At 44.7% G+C, this 19,939-nt stretch overlaps 1 protein-coding gene across 1 annotated transcript; it reads left to right on the forward strand.

Annotated features, from left to right (window-relative positions):
• The first annotated feature begins 7,816 nt into the window (after positions 1–7,816).
• LOC120889226 (zinc-alpha-2-glycoprotein-like) lies at positions 7,817–18,672 on the forward strand. Its single transcript, XM_040283646.2, has 6 exons — positions 7,817–7,935; positions 10,687–10,876; positions 13,305–13,562; positions 13,818–14,093; positions 17,134–17,403; positions 17,559–18,672. Exons 2-6 carry the CDS (start codon positions 10,798–10,800, stop codon positions 17,663–17,665), a joined length of 990 nt encoding a protein of 329 aa, XP_040139580.2. The 5' UTR covers positions 7,817–7,935; positions 10,687–10,797; the 3' UTR covers positions 17,666–18,672.
• Positions 18,673–19,939: the final 1,267 nt, after the last annotated feature.

Below are 19,939 nucleotides of genomic sequence, written 5' to 3' on the forward strand. Positions count from 1 at the left end.
CCTGGGAGGAACAAATTCAGTGCCTTGGGCTCTTGTCTGAGTGGCCTAGAGAAGTCATGCTGATTCACTTTACAAAGGCTCCATCAGCACCTTCACTAAACCCAGCACTGTGCTGGGCTCAGAGGACAGAGACTAAAACAGCTTCCCTCTTGTTAGGGGACAGAGAGGAGGCAACTAGCAAAAGACAGGTAACAATGGCTATGAAAAAGGTCCAAGTGGACATGGAGAAAGAAATAGTTAATTTTACCCAAGGTAGATGTTAAAAATAGTCTTAAAGGAAAATCTTTAAAACATTAAATCAGTTTTTATTTTAAAGTTAAATGACTGTGATGGAGAGGAAGATAGAAGAAAACACTTCCCTGCAAGGAAGGCAACTCCAAACCTGGCTCTTGCCCACTGGGGAGAAAGTTATGAAATTCAGGATTGAGTTGAATCAAGAATGATGGTGACCATGAGGAATAACAATTTAAAAACAGATGTGCCCTGGCTTCCATCTTTCCCTGCCCAAAGGCATTGGCAGAGCTGGATGTTGTTGGGGCTAGTAGACCCTAGGTGGAGCGCCACATTGAACTTCAGGTGGGGCGCTGAGGATCAGGCCACCTGGCTAATCTTTAACTTGGCATTGTTATTACTCAGCAGATCCTAAAACTCACACACAGAACATTTTGATGGTCAGAAATCATTTCTGCACTCAATTAGCCATGAGAGTATTGACAAGCTGGGAGACCAAAGAGCCCTTGGAGAATCCAGCACAGGGGCTGCTCCCAAGGTCTCCAGAGTGAGCTCCTGCCTTAAGAGGAAGAAATTGTCGAATGACCTGCATCGATTCCTTCCCTTCCTCAAACAACTATTATGCAACGGAAATACCTACTCTTGCAGAGTATACAGTTCTCAGAAAACAGGAAAGTCAGGGGGAAAAATGAGCAGTAATGTTTTGCTTGTCACTATAGGTAGAGTCAGAAGAAAGGAGGAAATGGCCAGTTTTACCAAATTCTGGGAGCAGAAACAGTCCCACAAAGAAGCCAAGAAGCGCTTCAATTGCACCTTAAATGGGAGTAACAAATAAAACCAAAGAATTGCAAAGACTGAATGTGTTTGTTTGCTATTTCTTTATTTTAACAATGAGATAACTAACCTCCCAGTGGGCAGTTTGTCTCCTAGAGGACAATGTCCTCAGATGAGAGTTGCTTCCACATTAGGAGTGTGGTATCAGGATATGTAATAAACACTAGCTGAGCCTTCATTCAATGCCACACACTGCGCTGGACAATTCAGTTTAATTTTAAATGTCACCATTTGGAAACCGAGAAAGAAAAACTACATCTCCTGGTGCTCCACCAAGGCTCAGTGGGCAGGTTGGCAAGAGACAATGAGAAGATAGAGAACTTTTTGTCTCAAAGCTCACAGGTGTAGGAGCTTTAAAAGGGGAGAGGGGCACAGAGGGACACAGGGCAGGAAGCATACTTTTGCAGATTTAGCTAGGCTTTGTTATGTGAAACACACCAGACTCAGTTTCCCCCATGGCCCTCAGGACCAGGGGCAGCCTATGTCTCCAGGAGCTATGGGCAATGCAGAGCTTGTCATTCCAACAGGGCTCTGTGACCAGTCCCTGCTGTGTGGCTCATCCCTCAGTCTGGGAACTGGGGCGCCTGCCCTCTCCCTGGCAGTTTATTGCTGCCTTGGTGTGTAGATTCCACTTAGTAACTCGGGCACAGAAGCCAGAAGCTCAATTCTGAAGGAGGCAAGGTCTGAAATATTTTATAGGTCTGCCTAGGGGAAGGTCTTCAGTGATCTTCATGCAAGAACTCTCTTTTCATAACCTTCTGCTGTTCATTTTGGAGGGTTTGACAAGTGACCTCAAGTAATCCCCCCACCTCCCCACACACCCCATCTCTGAACCATTTCCCCTGAAGATAGTACTGATTATTTGACAAACACTTTCACCGTGGGAGCTTCATCCTGTTCTTTAATCTGATTAGACCACATCAGAGGATACAGACTGTTTGGCACTCAGTCTCAGAAGACCCCTTTTTAGACAATTTTAAGCAACAGACGTTTTAGAAAAATTGGTTCTTAGTCAAGCTTACCTATAAGTTCACTGTCAAGATTCTTTTTTTTTTTTTAAGACTATGTCAGGTGCTTTTTCCTTTCCTCCTCTTCCTCCTCCTCCTCCTTTTTCTTCTTTTTTAGTGCATTATAATTAATTATATATAGTATTGCAATTCATAGTTACATATTTGCACATGCACACAGTGTAACAACACACTTTGGTCAATTTTATTCCCGAGCACTTCCCCTCTCCTTCCCCTCCTCCCTCCCTTCCTCCCTCCCCTCTCCCTCCCCTCTCCCCCCTCCTTCCTCCCCTGGTTCTCGCTCCCATTTTCTGCTGGTCTTCCTTCTATTGCGGTGATATCCACCACTGTCTTTTTTTTTTTTTCCTTTTCTTTTCTTTTTCCTTTTTCCTTTCTGGCTTGTACACAGTAGAGAAAACATCTGAACCTGGACTTTCTGAGTTTGACTTTTTTTCGCTGAACATAACAGCCTCTGGTTCCGTGCATTTTCCTGAAAATGACATAACTTCATTTTTCTTATTGGCTGAATAAAACGCCATCGTGTATATACACTGTGATGGTTTGGATGTGAGATGTCCCCCAAAAGCTCACACGTGAGATAACACAGGAAGTTTCTGAGGAGAATTGAGGGGTTGTGAGAGTCTCAACAAACAGAGATTTAATCTCCTGATAGGGATTGACTGAGTGGTGACTGAAGTGGTGGGTGTGGCTGGAGGAGGTGGGGATTGGGTGGTGGCTTTGGGTGTATATTTGTACTTGGGAGTGGAGTTTTCCTGCTTCCTCATCATCACCATGTGAGCTGCCTCCCTCACACACAGCGCCCTGGAGTTCAGCCTCATCTGCAGCTCTGAGAAATGGAGCTGGCCTTCTGTGGACTAAGACCTCTGAAACTGGGAGTCCTCAAATAAACCTTTTATCGCCTACAATTGTGTTGGTTGAGTCCTTTAGTCACAGCAGCAACAAAAAAGCTGACTTAAACATATACCACATTTTCTTTACCCATTCATCCACTGGGCTGGTTGCATAACATGGCTATTGAATTGTGCTGCTATAAACATGGTGTGTAGGGGTCACTGTAGTAAGATGACTATTCTTCAGGTAAATACGGAGCAGTGGTACACATGGGTTATGTGGTGGTTCCATTTTTACACTCCAAGCACCTCACAGAAAAGGAGGAAAAAACAAAAAACAAAAAATCACAGCAGGAAACAACACACAGCATTTAAATAAGACATCCATAATGATCATCACCACACAACAGGAGAGGAGGGTCAGCCACTGACAACAGCAACAAGGACAGTGGTGAACTAGATCTAGCACTAGAGGCAGGAATCAAGTATGCACTCAGCCACAGCAAGGTGAAGGGTGGGGGGACGGGTAGAATAGCATAAACTGAATAGTCAGATGACAAAATGATAGTTCATTAAAAGATAGGAGGTGGGAAGGCAAAAGAAAATTTAGAATATTCTAAATGTGAACAGAGAAAAAGTAGAAGAGAGGAAGCAACTGTAGCCATAAGGAAGGAGGAGAAAAAACTTAAAAGGAAAGAAAAAGAGGGGGAAAAAAAGGAAAGGAGACAGAGAAAGGCGAAAACAAAAGCGCACAGAAACCCTGACCGTCAAAAAACAAAACAAAGTGAAATAGCAAATGAGAAGAAAAATGAAAATGAAAAAAAGAAACAAGTGTGTGTGTGTATGTGTGTGTGTGTGTGTTTCCATGAACCAATAAACACAGTAAGCACACACGTGTACACACATACACACACACACACACACACACACACAAGATAGGTGGGGTGGGAGGAGAATTAAAACAATTTTAATTTTAAAAATAATGATTTTCTCCACTGAGGCGGTGCAAACTGTGGACACGGAGCAAGGAGCAACCGTGTCTGTGTGGGCCCAGCTGCCTCACTGCCTCCTCCTTCCTGGGCTGTGGCCCCTCAGAGGAAGCCAGGGCTGGGGATGTCGCCTTCCTCTTGGCTTTTCTCTCCAGCCACCAGTTGGAGAGCCTGGAACTGAGCTGGTTGAGAAGGCACTGGGCTTCCCTTCCCACCAGGTTAAGGTAGCACAGAATGGGAAGGAGCGTCCTCTTACACTACTAGTTAGACAACAGACTAGTTAGATGCACTCCCAGGGTGGGGCTGCTGCTTCTGAACAGGGAGTTCTGCCCCCAGGGTTTAGCTCTAATCTGGCTTTAGGAGTCAGGTGCAGGGTGTCTGATGTGGACAGATGAGACCAACACACCCCTAGGGACAGGCAGATGCTGATCTCTGCTGGGCACCTGGATCTCAGGAGCCTCCTCAGAATTCTATATGTAAGGAAGGGTGGTCGGCCCTCCCCCACTCTCAAACATGCCACCACCCACAACTACAGAGAAATGGCTCATGTTATCTAAAATGACCACCAACAATATATGAGCTGTCATTATTACAGAGAGAACTTAGTAGCTTTGCAAAATAATTTAATTATGGCTAAAATATGTTAAGATAATAATGATTTATAGCATTACCTCAAGACTAACAGATTTCTAAATCTTTAGAATATTGGTATTAAAAAAATCACATTATTGTAAAAACAGAAACTCATTAAAACAGAAGGAGATTTTAGAACAAATAGAGAATGGAGGGTGAAAATTATGATGATTATTGTAGAACAAATAAAGTTTGAATAAACTCTAACTCTTGAAGGACTTTTTGCGGGGAGGGGGGGAGGATACTGGAGATTGAACTCAGGGTCACTCGACCACTGAGCCACATCCCCAGCCCTATTTTGTGTTTAATTTAGAGACAGGGTCTCACTGTTTCTTAGTGTCTCGCTTTTGCTGAGACTGGCATTGAACTCACAATCTTCCTGTCTCAGCCTTCTGAGCCACTGGGATTACAGGTGTGCGCCACTGTGCCCAGGAGGACATAATTTTTTAAGTAATCAAAACCCAATAAAATTAGCAGAATTCATAGGCAATTATCATTACAATTAATTAATTAATAATTACAATATAGATATAATTATAATTTATTAATTAATAAAACAAAATCTTTTTTAATGCTAGTTCTTCATAAATTTTGCTAAGAACAGAGCAATACTTTAAGAAATCTTTGTGTTTTTAAATATCAAGTACTAGATTCTGGTTTCACATATGTGTATTATTCTTGATTTAGAAAGCTCTGTAATAACTTTTTTATTTATAGCCAACTTAGTTAGGTATAAATCTCATATAGAATCCTTTTTACCTAAAATATTTTCCCTTAAGTAGACTGTCTTTAGCCAGAACATATTCAAATTTTGTTATGAAAGATAAATATGGGACTGTCACATTGTTTTGGCCATTTAAGCTCCCCTTATTAGCAATGTCAGATTTTGGTATCAATCATAACTTTGGGCATTGGCAAATTTCTAAATCCTACCAACAAATGCATTTAAAAACTTATTTTAAAGGCCTGCGGTTGTGGCTCAGCGGTAGAGCACTTGCCTAGCATGTGTTGGGTGCTGGGTTTGATCCTCAGCACCACATGAAAATAAAATAAAGATATTGTGTCCAACTACAACTACAAAAAAAAAAAAAAAGTTATTTTAAGCCAGGAGCCCAGCAGCTTAGAAGACTCGGGCAGGAAGATCACGAGTTCAGAGTCAGCATCAGCAAATATGAGGCACTAAACAACTCAGTGAGACTCTGTCTCTAAATAAAATTCAAAATAGGGCTGGGGATATGGCTCAGAAGTCAAGTGACTCTGCGTTCAATTCCTGATTCCCCTCCCCCACCCCCCACCCCCTCACTAGTCTGTAGCTTTTAAAAGCTACAGACTAAAAACTCAGCAAATGTCAATTTTCTCTTATATCAAATATAAAGAATGTAACAACCAATATTCTGGAAATGCATACAACATTTAGGTTACTGAATGAAGGTTATAGATACACTGATAGCTAATTTAAAGTACTAACAGGATTTATGCTCAATTTAAAATAACAGCAGCATCAACAAAAAATCTTCGCAATGTTTAGGTCATTTAAAAAAGATGCCAGTATAGAAATCTGCAAAAGATAATCCATAAATAGGTTATTAGCCATTTTTATATAATCTTCTATTTCTCTTGGCTGGTCTCAGGCCTGCAAAAAGGAAAGAAATAACAAATAAAATTAAATTTCTTGAGTTTAAGAATTCTGGCAATACATTTTAAATAGAATTTATTATAAACCTCTTAGCACTCGGCTAAAATGCAGTCTAGACATTTTGTGCTTAGGCTCACTTTCCAAATCTATTGAATTTCATAATCTATTGAACAACTAATATTTTGGCCAACCAGTGCCGGTAACACCTGGTATTTTGCCAAACCAGAAATATCATACACAATGTTTTAGTTAATTCTACATTGCTGTGACCAAAATACCTAACAAGAGCAAAGTAGAGGAAGGAAATGTTATTTGGGGCTCACGATTTCAAAGGGTTAAGTCCATAGACAGCCAATCTCGTCGCTCTGCACCAGGTGATGCAACACATCCTGGGGTGGGGGCCAGTTAAGGGAAAAGGCTCAAGAAACAGAGGGGCACGGTGAGGGGACAGGCAGAAGAAAAAGGCCACAGATAAGATGTACCCTTCCAGGGCACACAACCGTCAACCCACTTCCCCCAGCCATGCGTCACCTCCTAAAGCTGCTACCCAGTCAGTCCATTCAACCTAAAATGGACTGATTAGGTTACAGTTCTAGTAATCTACTCATTTAACCTCTGAATATTTATTTGCTCATCAACAGGAGCTTTGGGGGGACACACCCTATCCAAACCATAACATTTCATTCCAGTTCCCCAAAGATCATGTCCATTTCACAGTGCACAATGCATTTGGTCTGTCTGGAAGAGCTCCAGGGATCTAAGTTTCAGCACTGTCCAAAGTACAGTTTCAGCTGAGACTCAGGACAAATTTTTGCCTGTGAGCTCCCATAAAACTCTGAAGCAAATTACATATATGCAATAGACACTGACATAAAATAAGCATTCTCATTCCAAAAGGAATGCATAGAGGCCTAAGAGAAAGGAATGGGCCAAAATAGACTGAAACCCGGGTGAGAAAACCGGTCTCATAATTTCACCTCTAACTCCTTCTACAGTTTTGAGATGTTAGCTCCCAAGGGCTGGGGCAGCCCAGCCCTTTGGCCTTTCAGGGTCAATGCTTATGGACTGGCTTTAGCCTGGCTTTCTCCTCAACCAGAAGCTTTTCTCAGGAGACAGGTTACATTATTCCTATCCCATTTTCTGGGGTTTTCATTCGGCGTCCCCTCCACAGCTTCACGCAGCATCCTCTTAGGGGCAAACTGCAGGGACTTCAACCCTGCGCCACCGTGCCTGGCCTCCCAGGCGTTCCTTTGGAATCTGCGTGGAAGGCTGCAGGGCCTCCCATCTCCAGCATCCTTGGTTCCTGCAGAAGCAGCCACACAGGGATGGTGCCAAGGTGACTCATAGGAGAGGTGAGGGTTCATCAGTGGGAGAGGTGAGTGGAGCAGCAGGAGCTGTGTCCGCAGGAGAAAGGGGAGGCGGCTCCCAGGGATCCCCAGACCCCGCTGGCACAACCGGCCCGACTCTTCCCACCTGCTCGCAGCCAGGTGGGACCTTCTGCCCGCCCGACGGAACCCCAGCGGCAGACTGAGACGAGCGCGAGGCGCCGGGGAGCCAGTGACTGGGGGCACGCGTGAGGGTCGGTGGCCCAGCAGACCGGAAACGTGCCGGGAGGGGCAGACCAGGAGGGGCCGACGGGGACGTGCAGACGAGGAGGGGCCGACCGGGAGGTCCGGGCGGGGAGGGGCCGACGGGGCGGCGGCGGCGGCGGCTGCAGGGGGGAGACGCGGTCCGCGGGAGGGGAGGACTGGAAGGTGAGGCTGAGAGAAGCTCCGAATCTGAGAACGAGGAAGAAACAGTGGGAAAGAGGGTCCCCGGCGAGGAAAACGTTGGCCGTGGGCCGGGCAGGCGGAGGGCAGGGCGGGCGAACCGCTAAGCCCGGACGCTTTGCCCACTTCGGCGACGAGACCGTCGGGCTCAGTGGGGTTACAATCAGAAGCCCCTCTGGGGCGCTGTGACCCGTGTATCTGAGGTCTCAGGAGAGGACTCCGTGTTTCCCACGACCTTCGGGCACCCTCGCGGGTGAGACCCCAGTTCCGCCCGCCCCCACCTGAGGAACCAGGGCCAGGGCCGGTGGAGGCGTCCCTGCGGCCTCCGGGCCCAGAGAGGGAATGGCTCCCCCTGGAACTGGGACCTCGCCACAGTGCCCGGGCCTTGAACGGGCAGGGTCCAGGGCACTCGTGCGACTTAGGATGGACCCCACCGTCGGAAAGGGGCTGGCAGATCCGGGAAACGGGGACTTACCCCACTCCTGGCGGCCGGATGAAGGCAGAGGGAAAGAGCAGCTTAGACATGTCCCTGTTTCAAGGGAGAAGGGATGGACTTCAGTCCCCTGCAGGAGAAGCCCCCCAAATCCATCCCGGGTCTTGGCACCAGATATGAGGTCAGGCAACGGGCAGCAATCAGGAGGCCGATTTGAAAAGACAGATGAAAGAGGCTTTATTGAGACTCACTCCCAGGGAAGAACTGGATCAGACAGAGTGGACAGGACTGGGGTCTCAGGAGAAACCGGTGGGAGCATGACTGGATTGGAATTCTATGGGGCTTACAGCAGGAAGGGAAGGGTTTGGGACAGCAAAAGGTGTTTTTAGAGTCCCTTGTCTCGCTGGAGTTGGTGGGGGGGGGGGATCTAGCTGAAATCCAAGATTGGCCAGGAGATCCCACTGATTGACAGGCGTTTCCATCAGAGCCTGATTTATGTTCGCATGAGTTGTCTGGTGCTTTGTTCCTAAGTCACTGTCACCCACCTGACACAACCGATGGCCCATTCAAGTGGCCTCAAGTGGCCTGGGATGTGATCATGCTCCCCTTCTGTCCTAGAGACAGGCCTGACCAAGGTCCCAGATCCCAGGATTTTACCTGTATCCTGATGATTGTGCAGCTATTGGTCCAACTCTCCAAGGAGTAGGTGGCAATGGCTGCTGGGAAGGAACAGGTCCCCCAGGTAAAGGAAATCCCAAACTATCCGGTGTCACCATCTCCTTCGACTTGAGGGGCACAAAGGGCCAGCATGATTGTCACTTCCCAGTCAGGGAACCGAAATATTGCGGGAAACAAAGTATCAACAAGCAGCCAGCAGCACTGGGAGAGGAGGAGAACTCCAAACTTTATTTACACCAACAGGCCTCCCCAAAACCCCCAAAACTACAAATCCTGAGCCCTGACCCACAGTTTCTCATAATCTTATAAATTGTTTGATGTCATCTTAGACCCATCCTATCACTGGGGCTTTTTCCTCTTAAAAAAAAAAAAAAAATCCTAATCTGTGTGGCTGAAGGCCTTGTGCAGGGTCTCTAAATGAAGCATGCTGACAGAAACAGGTAAGAAGAAAGGGCTCTTTTCACAGGCATCTATTATATTTCAAGGGGAAGTAGTCAGAATCCCAGGGCAGATATTTACAACCCAAAAGGTAGGGACCCGAAGTTAATTAGACTTCCTAGAGGGGAGTGGAACTAATTCCTTTCCCAGGCCTTGGTTTCTTACCATAAGGTTTTTGTAATTTCATTTCACAAGCGGGTCTGGTTTTGCCATCACACCTGGGCTTGGCCCTGACTGTCTTCCCCCATATTTTACATCTTCTTCCCTCTGTGTGTGTTCGTCACCATGTTCAAATCTCACCTTTTTATAAAGACATCAGTTATGTTGGATTAAGACCCACTGTAATGACTTCATTTTTAACTTTATTCAGCAAAGGACCTATTTACAAATAAGTTTATACCCAGAAAGATGAGGAATTAGGACTCCAGTTTATCTTTTCTGGGGGGATGAAACTAACCTATATGACTCACAAAAACTTGCATTCCAGGAATTATGTTATCTTCTGGGGCACCAGAGCATTATAGTTCTGTGTGAGTGATCAGGTATGATTTAGACACCTCATAAAAAGAGAAGGAATAGTTATTTTATCCACATTTCTGTTCTTGCTATTTTTCATTCCTTCTTGCTGATGTGCCAAGATGCTTTCTCTTACCATTCTTTCTCTTTCCACTGCTAGCTCAGTGGTGCATCACAAGGAAGCATCTTTACCCACCAACTTGCTTAAACTCTCCTACTCTCTGTATTTCAGTCGGTTTGGGATGCATCCTGGGAACGTGAATGTATGACAGACTCCCAGATGCTGATGCTTCTTGGTCTATGTTAGGGTAGCTGGTGCAAATATCCAGGAGAGACACATCTTTGAGTTCAAGCAAAGGTTTATTAGCAGAGAGTATCCACTAGGCTGTCCTTCTGCCAGGCACAGTCACTTCAATAGAGATTTTTACATCTTTTTAAAACAAGGAACAGGAGCAATCTGGAAATGACCTTGGGTGCAGGTGGCTGGGTAAGGATAGATCTTTGTATTTAGAGACCCTGTAGGGGAGGGGTTATAGGAACAGGGTATCTTAAGTTTCTTTTTCTTGGTTGTTTATAAGTTTTAGTTCTGAGTCCCAGAACCAAAATGGAGTTACTAATGTATAGGGACCTAACAGTCTGTGGGCACCATTTTGATTTCTCCTGCTTCACAGTTTGTACAAGAGCACAGCAGCCTGGATACCAGCAGCAGACCTGCAGGTCCCTGCCTGTCAAAAATTTTACTTGACTTACCCAGCTCCCAGCAGGGAATTCTCAACTGCACTATGACATGGCTTCCACTGCTTCTCCTCTTCTCCTTTCTTGGCTCTTCACAGAGCTATGCCTGTCTGGAAGACCCAGAAGGTGAGTTGCCATCTAGGATGCCCAGGGTTCTTTCCATACCTTCTCAGATGCCCTGGACGCCACCCACTTCAAATAGCTCCTCTGGTGTGGAAATTTTCCAGGCAGCAGTTGTTTCTCAGCAAGGACCCTGCTCTTTCCCTTAGAGGATAAAGCAAATAACATAATTTTTTAAAGTTCTGAGGTTCTTTAGCTCCAATTGTGGGAATCTGTGCAGAATGTCTCCTGTGCCTAAACTAAACGTAAGGGCAGCGGTAAGCCAACAAGGCACAGCTGGAGCCACAGAGCCAGCCTGGACCAGAGTCAGGATCATATTTGGAAAGAGTTGGGAAAGGCTCAGGAAGAGATAGAGCCAAAGGAGGTGTCCCTACAGCGTAGTAGAATGCAGGAAATGAAGGATGGGTTGGGGCAAGAGGAGAATTTCAGTGTGATCATGAATTATGTGGAGGGAGGGAACTGGGCCGAGTTAAGGTGGCACCCTGTGAAGGGATCTGGGGACTGAGAGGAGTCAGGGAGGGCCAGGTTAGAGGAGACCTAAAGTGCACAGCAATCTGTTATCTATTTTAAATGGGTATATGAAAAAGAAAGAAGAATTTCCTAGCAAAGTTTCAAAGCTGTGTGTTGCTAAAAATTCACGCTTGGTTTTTACCACTTGTTGCATAGCATGGCAGAGTCAGGAATGAAGTCCATGGAAAAGCAACCTTAGTTGAAATTGGGATTATTCCTCCCTGAGGATGCTACTGAAATCTTCACGACATAACCTGATTGATTTCTGTGGGTTCAGAGTTATCCACCTTTGTGAACTCCCATAATATACTCAATACCTATTTGCAGATAGAATAATAAGTTCTTCAGAAGATGTTGAGAATCTTAAATCTCTCTTCTGTGCAAATTGTCCAGCATGATTCTTGGTCCAGAAATGCAAGATGTATTTCATTTCCCATTTATCCCCTTAATGAAGAGTCAGACTTGAACAAATTTGAGACTACCTTTGAGGAACAAAGGTAGAATCTGGGAGCTGGAAAGCCCTTCACCTGCAGGAAGAGGTCGACCTAAGGCATCTGCAACACTTCAGTAGAGAGGAGATGCCTAATGAAGAACAGCGGGCCAGACATGGCCTCAGCTGGAGTGTTGTTGGATCAGAGCTGCGATTTGGAAACCTTTATCTAGAGCCAATATGTAGGGTATATTAGATGGGGGAGGGGGGAAAAGAAAATGCCTGCAGTGGAGAAGTTGCCGCGTGGAAGAACATAAGAGGGAAAAGGAGTAAGACAGCGTGGAGTTCTCATTTCAGAGGCCAAAAGACTCTCCTGGACTAGTGGTATGGAAATGCAAAATCTTATTTAGAGAAAGAAACAAACAAAAAACAGGAATCTAGAGTTTCTTTCCTTTTAAAAATATTAATATTTGATTCTAATCTCTTACTGTTAGGGCAAATCAGATACACTTTCAGGTCCCATCTGGCCCATGGATGTCCAGTTTCTTACCTTAGGCTGGAGAGTATGCACCTCTGAACCTGTTGATTGAAAATACTGGAGAGGGATGAGGATGTGGCTCAGTGATAGAGCACTTGCCTACCATGTGCAAAGCCCTGTTCAGTCCCCAGAATTGCAAAATGATTTTTTTTTTAAACGAAGCACTGAAAATGCAGTAGGTAAGTCTGTGTAGAAGACAAATAGGCTGTTTAATTTATATGTCTAGAAAGAGGGTACAGGTCAAGGTTGGAAATACCCCATAGAACAGGTCTCTCTCTACACAGGATGAGTCTCTCTCTTATCCTCTCAGGGCCATTTAGCAAGTTCTGAAGACATTTTGTGTTGTTAGAGCTGAGAAGTGCTACTAGAACTTAATGCCTAGGGTCCAAAGATGCAGCTAATCATTGCACAGAAATCCATTCACAACCATAACCTGGCCCCAGATACTAGCAGTGCTGAGACTGAGAAGCCCTGGATTAGAAAACTGTTTGTAGGGGGTTATCAGTTAAAGTGTGGGAGATGAATTAGGCACAGAAAGAAGAAAGAAGAGAAAGAAAGCAGCTGTATATGGGATGAAGTGAGTGTTTGGGAAGCAGCTCTGTGAAAGCTCGGGAAGAAGAGCCAGGCACAGACAGGCTCCTGAGAGGGAGTAAATCACCAAGAGGAGCTGCCAGGTTCTGATCCTGTTACTCAGTAACTCTCTTTCTGTTTTGTTTGTGGACTAATTAGCACCAAGGCTCCATTTGGCTCTGTGTCTTTTGAGTAAGGATTTATTTTACCATGGTTTATAACCTTGAAGAAAATGTGTCCTAGCCAGAGGATCATAGGAGACCTGTGGGCCTTGGTAAATAGCCAGGCTTCCCAGGAGTCATAAGTTCCTTGAGTGGCTCTGGGTGGGGCTTGTGCTCTCCAGAGATGACCCCTCTGTGGTGCTACTACCCATGTCTTGATTTCAGAGTCATCTTCCCTCCACATTCTCTACACTACCATAGCTCCATTGGTCAAATACAATACTGAGACGAAGGCCCTTGCATATGTGAACAATCAGCTCTTTCTGAAATTCGACAGTAGGAACCAGAGCATTCAACACTGGGGTCTGTGGGAGACGCTGGAAAGTTCCATGGAGTGGAGAGAGTTGGTACAGAATGTGAAACTCTTTGGGAGGGAATCCTTGGTGTTGCTGTGGGACATGAAGCAGCGCAGCCAGCAGCCTGGTGAGTAGGAAAATGAGCCCTGAAAGTCAGTGGGGACAAGACTCCAGGAGGGTGAGGTGCTCCATCCTCCTCTAGGCCCCTGTTTCTCAGGAGCATATTAAAGTCTCAAGACACCATCAGAGTCAGCTCTGCTGCCACGGGGGTAGGGAGGGGGGTAGTCCTCTCTGCCCTAGAGTCCTCTTTCTGTGCTTAATGCATCTCCATTTTGCAGAAGACAGAGGAAGTTATGCTCCTTTTTGGGCTTTGGGGCACCAGGGCCTCATATTTTGCAGATGGCTCTGGGCTGTGACCTCAAGGAGAATGGCAACTTCAAGAGCTTCTGGAAATACAGCTACGAGGGACAGGACTACCTCACATTCCAGCCAGCAACACTCTGCTGGAAGGCTGATGCTCCTGAGGCCCAAAGCATGGCACAGAGTTTGAGGAAGGATAGAGACTTGGCTCAGCATCATGGTGCCTTTATCAATGGTGACTGTCAGCACTATCTTCAGAAGTACCCAGGACCTGGGAAGAAAGCTTTGGTGCCATCAGGTAACTATCCCTCTAATGGAATCGGTTAGACTAGCTTTGGCCTGAGACTCTCCATGCCTTTGCCCCATTTTTAGGTGAGGGAAGCCAGTGTCCATCAGAAATTCACTGTGGCTCAGTGTCTTGCCCTGTGGTCCATTGTGGCTGGGTCTCGGTTCTGTCAGAGCAGGGATTGGCCTGAGGGCATGGGGGAGGCAGACAAGAAAGGGAGGAGCAATCCCTGACCAAACTCACAAGAAACTGAACAGGGACCTCAGTGACATTTACTTCATGGTCTCAGCACCAGCTCCCTGGAATGGAATTCATGTTTCAGTTTGAATGAGGCATCTGCTTCCTGACTGGAAATTCAACATGAAAAACCAAAGTACCCTGTTTTCCTTTGATGAGGTAGAGAGTCAAAACCTGGTAAATTGTATACATTTAAAAGTACCCCTTCACCTCAGGCAACTGTTCCTCCCTGCACCAGCCTCAGTAAATTCCAAGTTAAGTTATTTTGGGGACCAGGGCACAGGATGTCACTCATGGTGGTTTTGTTTCTCCTAACTCCTTTCTGAGTATTCGTGAAGCTCCCTTCTCCTGTCTTGCACACCCTTCCTACTGTCGTGTTTAAGCAACCGTGGATTGGACTGCAGGTTGTGCTTAGATTGTTACTAGAACAACCTCATGCCAGATGACAGGCCACAGGAATGCAGAATCTGGATGGAGGTCACACAGCCACACCTCACACTGAGCTAGCTGTGAGGAATGTGACCACTAGGCAGAGTTCAGTTGCTTCCAGGGACTTGACCTTGGAGAGGCTCCTGCTCTAGACTGAGTGGGCACTTAGGGGACTCAGGATTCACAATTCATATCAGTTGGATTGTAGGAGAATTAGTACTAAGTACTTTAGCTTCAGAAATTATTTCCCGACCTAAAAATCTCTGGTCATTATGCACAGTCAAGCAAGAGAGGTGACCCAAAGTTATTCTGGGGAGGCTGACGGCCTCACAGCTATTTAGGGTACACACTTAGGTAAGTGTCTCTTAACCTTGTGATGTGTAGATTTAACCTAATAAGTTATAAAGTAAATCAAACCCATTATGTTAATATTTTATGTTAAGAAAGAACATATGCATATTTCATATTTTAAGTATTTCAGATAATTAAAAGACTGTGACTGATATAAGGTTATAGTTGAGATAGCAATTATCCTTGTGATTTTTATTTTGATATCTTACTGAGTTTAGAAGCACTTTTAGAATATTTGAGAATATTTAGGACTCATCATATGAAGGATGAGCTTAGACTTTTAAAAGGTACTGAGGCACTTGGGTGGTTATGTTAATTGAACATTTAAACACTTTAGAAATCTAATATATCAAATTTATAGTCACAATCGAAAAGTTTAAAAAATGTTATTAAATTGCAAATCCCTATCAAAAATGATTTAAGTATTTAAATTAATAAATGCAGTAATGAACTTTGCAAATTGAGAGTTTAAAGAAGAGCTGTTAATTTAGTTTTGTCAAATAATCAGTAGAATCTTACATTTTTAAAGTACCAAAAGAGTTCTTGAAAGATCCTTCTCTATGGAAAAGAACATAAAATGCACATTAATAACATCGACCCCACATTAGTGGAGAGGTGGGGTGAGCAGCCTGACTTCTGGGCCTGGGGACTTGCTGAAGCATCTGGAATGTCTGTCACCTGCTGCTGCAACACCAGCACCCACCCCTTGAGTCCAGCCAGAGTCCAGCTTAGACTCGTGCTGTCCCACAGCTGCTAACATAATGAGTTAAAATCAAGTAAAACTTAGCATGCTGTTCCTTTGACACACTAGCCACTTTTCACATGGTTCTGACAGTGTTAGAAGATGCCCATCATCTCAGAGTTCTATCAAACAGCAGTGTTTGGGGACATTCCCCAGCTCTTGCCACCTTATTATATTCCTTAAAAGGTCTCAAAAATAATTTACATGTTTGAATTTTGCTCATAGAATTTCAGCAAATCTGTTCCCTGGAAGCACAGATGCTGTGCTGTTCAAGACTCCAGGATTCATCCTCTTTGACATTTCACTCACCTGGAGCTAACTTAGCAAAGCACCATACACTCGGGGGCTTCAAAAAGAACTTTTATTTCCTTTCAGTTCTGGAAGTTGGGAAGCCTGAGGTCAGGTTCTACTGGCTCAACTCCTACTAAGGGCTATCTTCTGTCTTTGTAGGCAGTGGCCTCTTCCTGGGTGCTCACATGAGGCTCCTTGGTGCACATGGGGGTGCAAGGAAGAAAAAAATAGATGGTTCTCTCTCCTGCCTCTTTTTATATCAGCATGAATCCCGTCACTCAGGAACTCTTTTGAGTCCTAATCACTTTGCAAAGGCCTTATCTCCAAATACCATTACATCGAGGACAGGGTTTTAGTTTATAAGTTTGTGGGGGACATGATTCAGTCCATAGCATTTCCTGTGTTAATTTTCTGGAGCTACAGTTTCAAAGTACCTCCAACTGGGAGATTAAATAAGAGATGGTTATTATCTCACAATTCTGGAGACTGGAAGACTGAAATGGAGATGTCCTCAGGCTTGGTTCCTTCTGAGGTCTGTGAGGGAAGATCTATTCCAGGGCCCTCTCCTACCTTCTGGAAGCCTTGACCTGAATAGGCCTCCTCCCTGTGTCTTTTCATGTTTTCCTCTGTACCAGTTTCTGTGTTGAAAATCTCCCTTTTCATAAGGATGCTAGTCAGTTTAGATTAGAAGCTACCCTAATTAACTCATCCTAACATGATCATCTGCAAAAAGCCTATTTCCCAATGAGATCACATTCACAGGTGCAGCAAGTTAGGACTTGCACAACTTTGGAGGGGTATACTTCAACCTACACCACCTACTTTTCCATGAGGGTTTCCAGAATCATGAAGGACTGAGGCTGAATTGCTAGATGAGGGCCCAGGGCCAGTCTACAAGTATTTTCTGGGTCTCTTAAGCTGAACTAACATCTCCAAGTGGGAGGAGGCTGGCCCAGGGAACAGGAGAGCTCGGAACTCATCCTGCTTTCACTCTGCTCTCAGAGTCTCCTTCAGTGTCTGTGACCAGCCGTCAGAGCTCTTCCTGGGAAACAGTGCTGCAGTGCCAAGACCTGTGCTTCTTCCCTTGTGCTAATGTGCTGAGCTTGTGGAGGGGCCAGGAAGCCCTGCCCTTGGTCCACAGTGGGTGTCGGCTGAATGGAAATGGAACCTGTCAGTGCTGGGTGAATGTGACTGTCCCTAGAGGAGAAGAAGCCATGTACTCCTGCCATGCTGAGCATGGAGGCCTGAAGGAGCCCCTCATCATCAAGTGGGGTAAGAATATGGGCTGCTGAGGTTGGTGGCCCAGGGTGGGTGGCATATTCACCAGAGCAGGGGTTAGGATGAAGACCTGGGATCCAACATGCTGGTGAGGTGGGGAAAGGATTCCAAGTGCTGCTGGTGAACCCAAACATTGTATCTCATTTCAGACTTCTCATCTGACTCTACACGCCCACAACCCTCTGCTTGGGTGTTCATTTTGGCAGGTGTTTGGACCATACTTGGCATTGCAGGTCTCTGGGAAAAGCTAATCTAATCAGGTAAAGAAAGATGGGGTTTATTGTCTACTACCGAGTCAGCGGCTGCAGTCCTTGGTTCCAATCTCCCATTGTGGAGTAAGCACTCAGCCCTGGCCACTTACTTGTTCAGGAATAGGGTATTGAAGGTCTTTAATTCTCCAGGAACAACATCTACAAAAAGGAAGGAAAGAAAAAGAGAGGAGAGAAGAAGAGGGGGAAAGTATTTTACATACTCCTCCTGTTCCTATCTCTCACTTTTCATCCACTCTTGCAGGAAACCTTCTTAATGAGCCAAATGGGTATTTTTGGTTAAAAGTGTTATTCTCAAAGTATATTCTACACATGCATTTTTCATTCACTAACTTAATGTTCTGTGGACTCTTCTAAGTGACTGGGTGGATATTGACTCTACTGCTTATCACTCCATGCAGTGCAATTGATCCATTTTACCTCTCCATTCTCCATGAAGGATGCTAATCTTCCCACTTCTTGTCATAGCAGGTGGGGAGAGGGTAGCAAATGCAGAGGGTATGCCTCCTTTGTTATTATTTGTCCTGTTAGGATTTAGATATGAAGTGTCCCCCCAAAAACTCATTTGCTGGAAACATGACCCATAACATAGCAATGGTCAGAGATGAAAAGATTGGAATAAGAGAGCTGTAACTGCATGAGTGGATTAATCCATTTGATCACTTGAATCTTTGAATGGACTATTAGGTGGTAACTGTAGGCAGGTTGGTCATGGTAGGAGGAGGTAGGTCACTCAGGGCATGTGATTGGGGATTGATTATATCTTGAGGAGCAGGGCCCTCCTCGTGCTCCCTCTCTGCTTCCCTGCCCCCATGAGCTGACAGCTTTCCTCCACCACACCCTTCTACCATGACCTTCTGCCTCACCTCATGCCCAGAACAATAGGCTGAACCTCTGAAATCATCAGCTCCCCAAAAACTGTTTCTCCTCTAAGTTGTTCTTATCATGTATTTTGATCACAGCAATAAAAAGCTGACTAACAAGTCACTGGTTACTTCGTGATCCCTGGTAATTATTTCTCACAGAATTTCAACACATAATTGAAGAACCTATTTTTCCCCCACAGGATACATGGTATATGGTCATTACTATTGTTTATAGCATAACTTTACACACACCTATTAATTTACTTGAAGTAGGAATTTAAATATGCTGTTTAAACAAGTGTTGAATATGGGCTGTATCCCCCCCCCCATAGGGTAGGAAAAAAGATTAGGCCAATGATGCCCCAAGGGCTTAACACCAACATAATACACAAATATTTACACTAATTAGACAGATAGCTATTACAGTATTACCAGGGAAACAAGTCATTAACTGAGACAGCCAGAATGCAGATCCCTTAACAATAAGTGTTGGCGAGGGTGTGGGGAAAAAGGCACATTTGTACACTGCTGATGGGATTGAAAATTGGTGCAGCCACTCCAGAAAGCAGCATGGAGATTCCTCAGAAAACTTGGAATGGAACTACCATTTGACTCAGTTATTCCTCTCCTTGGCATAAACCCAAAGAACTGGAGCATACTATAGTAACACAGCCACATCATTGTTGATAGCAGCTCAATTCACAATAGCTGAACTATGGCACCAGCTTAGGTGCCCTTCAGCAGATAAAAGGATAAAGAAAACATGATACATATACACAGTGGCATATTACTCAGCCATAGAGAAGAATGAAATTATGGTATTTACCAGTAAATGGATGGAACTGGAGACCATAATGCTAAGTAAAATAAGCTAACCCCAAAAAACTGAAGGCAGAATGTTCTCTGATGTGTGGGTGCTGACTCACAATAAGCAGGGATTGGGGGGATAGCATTTCACTGAATTAGACAAAGGGGAATAGAAGGAAGGGAGAGGAGGTGGGAAAAGGAAAGTAGAATGAATCAAACATCACTTTTCTATGTTCATATATGAATGTACAACCAATGTAACTCCACACCATGGACCATAAGAATAGGAAGTTATACTCCATGAGAAGTTATGATATCTCAAAATGCATTCTACTGTCATGTGTAACTAAAAAGAACAAATAAAAATGGTTTAAAAAAAATTCAGACCCTTTAGGAAAGTATTGCTGTAGGATATAATGAGAGTTGCTGAGTTGAGCCATGGTGCAAGAGTCCTTTGTGAAAAACAACATCTGCAAAGGCCATTTGATGATTCAGAAAACTGGTGTCCTTTTGTGCAGTTTGAGGGATGGAAGGAACACTGTAACATGCTGACATTTCCTTTGTAAGCTGTTTAAAGGAGTTCCACTG

This window comes from Ictidomys tridecemlineatus, chromosome 8 (genome assembly GCF_052094955.1).
Source record: "Ictidomys tridecemlineatus isolate mIctTri1 chromosome 8, mIctTri1.hap1, whole genome shotgun sequence".
Lineage (NCBI taxonomy): Eukaryota > Metazoa > Chordata > Mammalia > Rodentia > Sciuridae > Ictidomys > Ictidomys tridecemlineatus.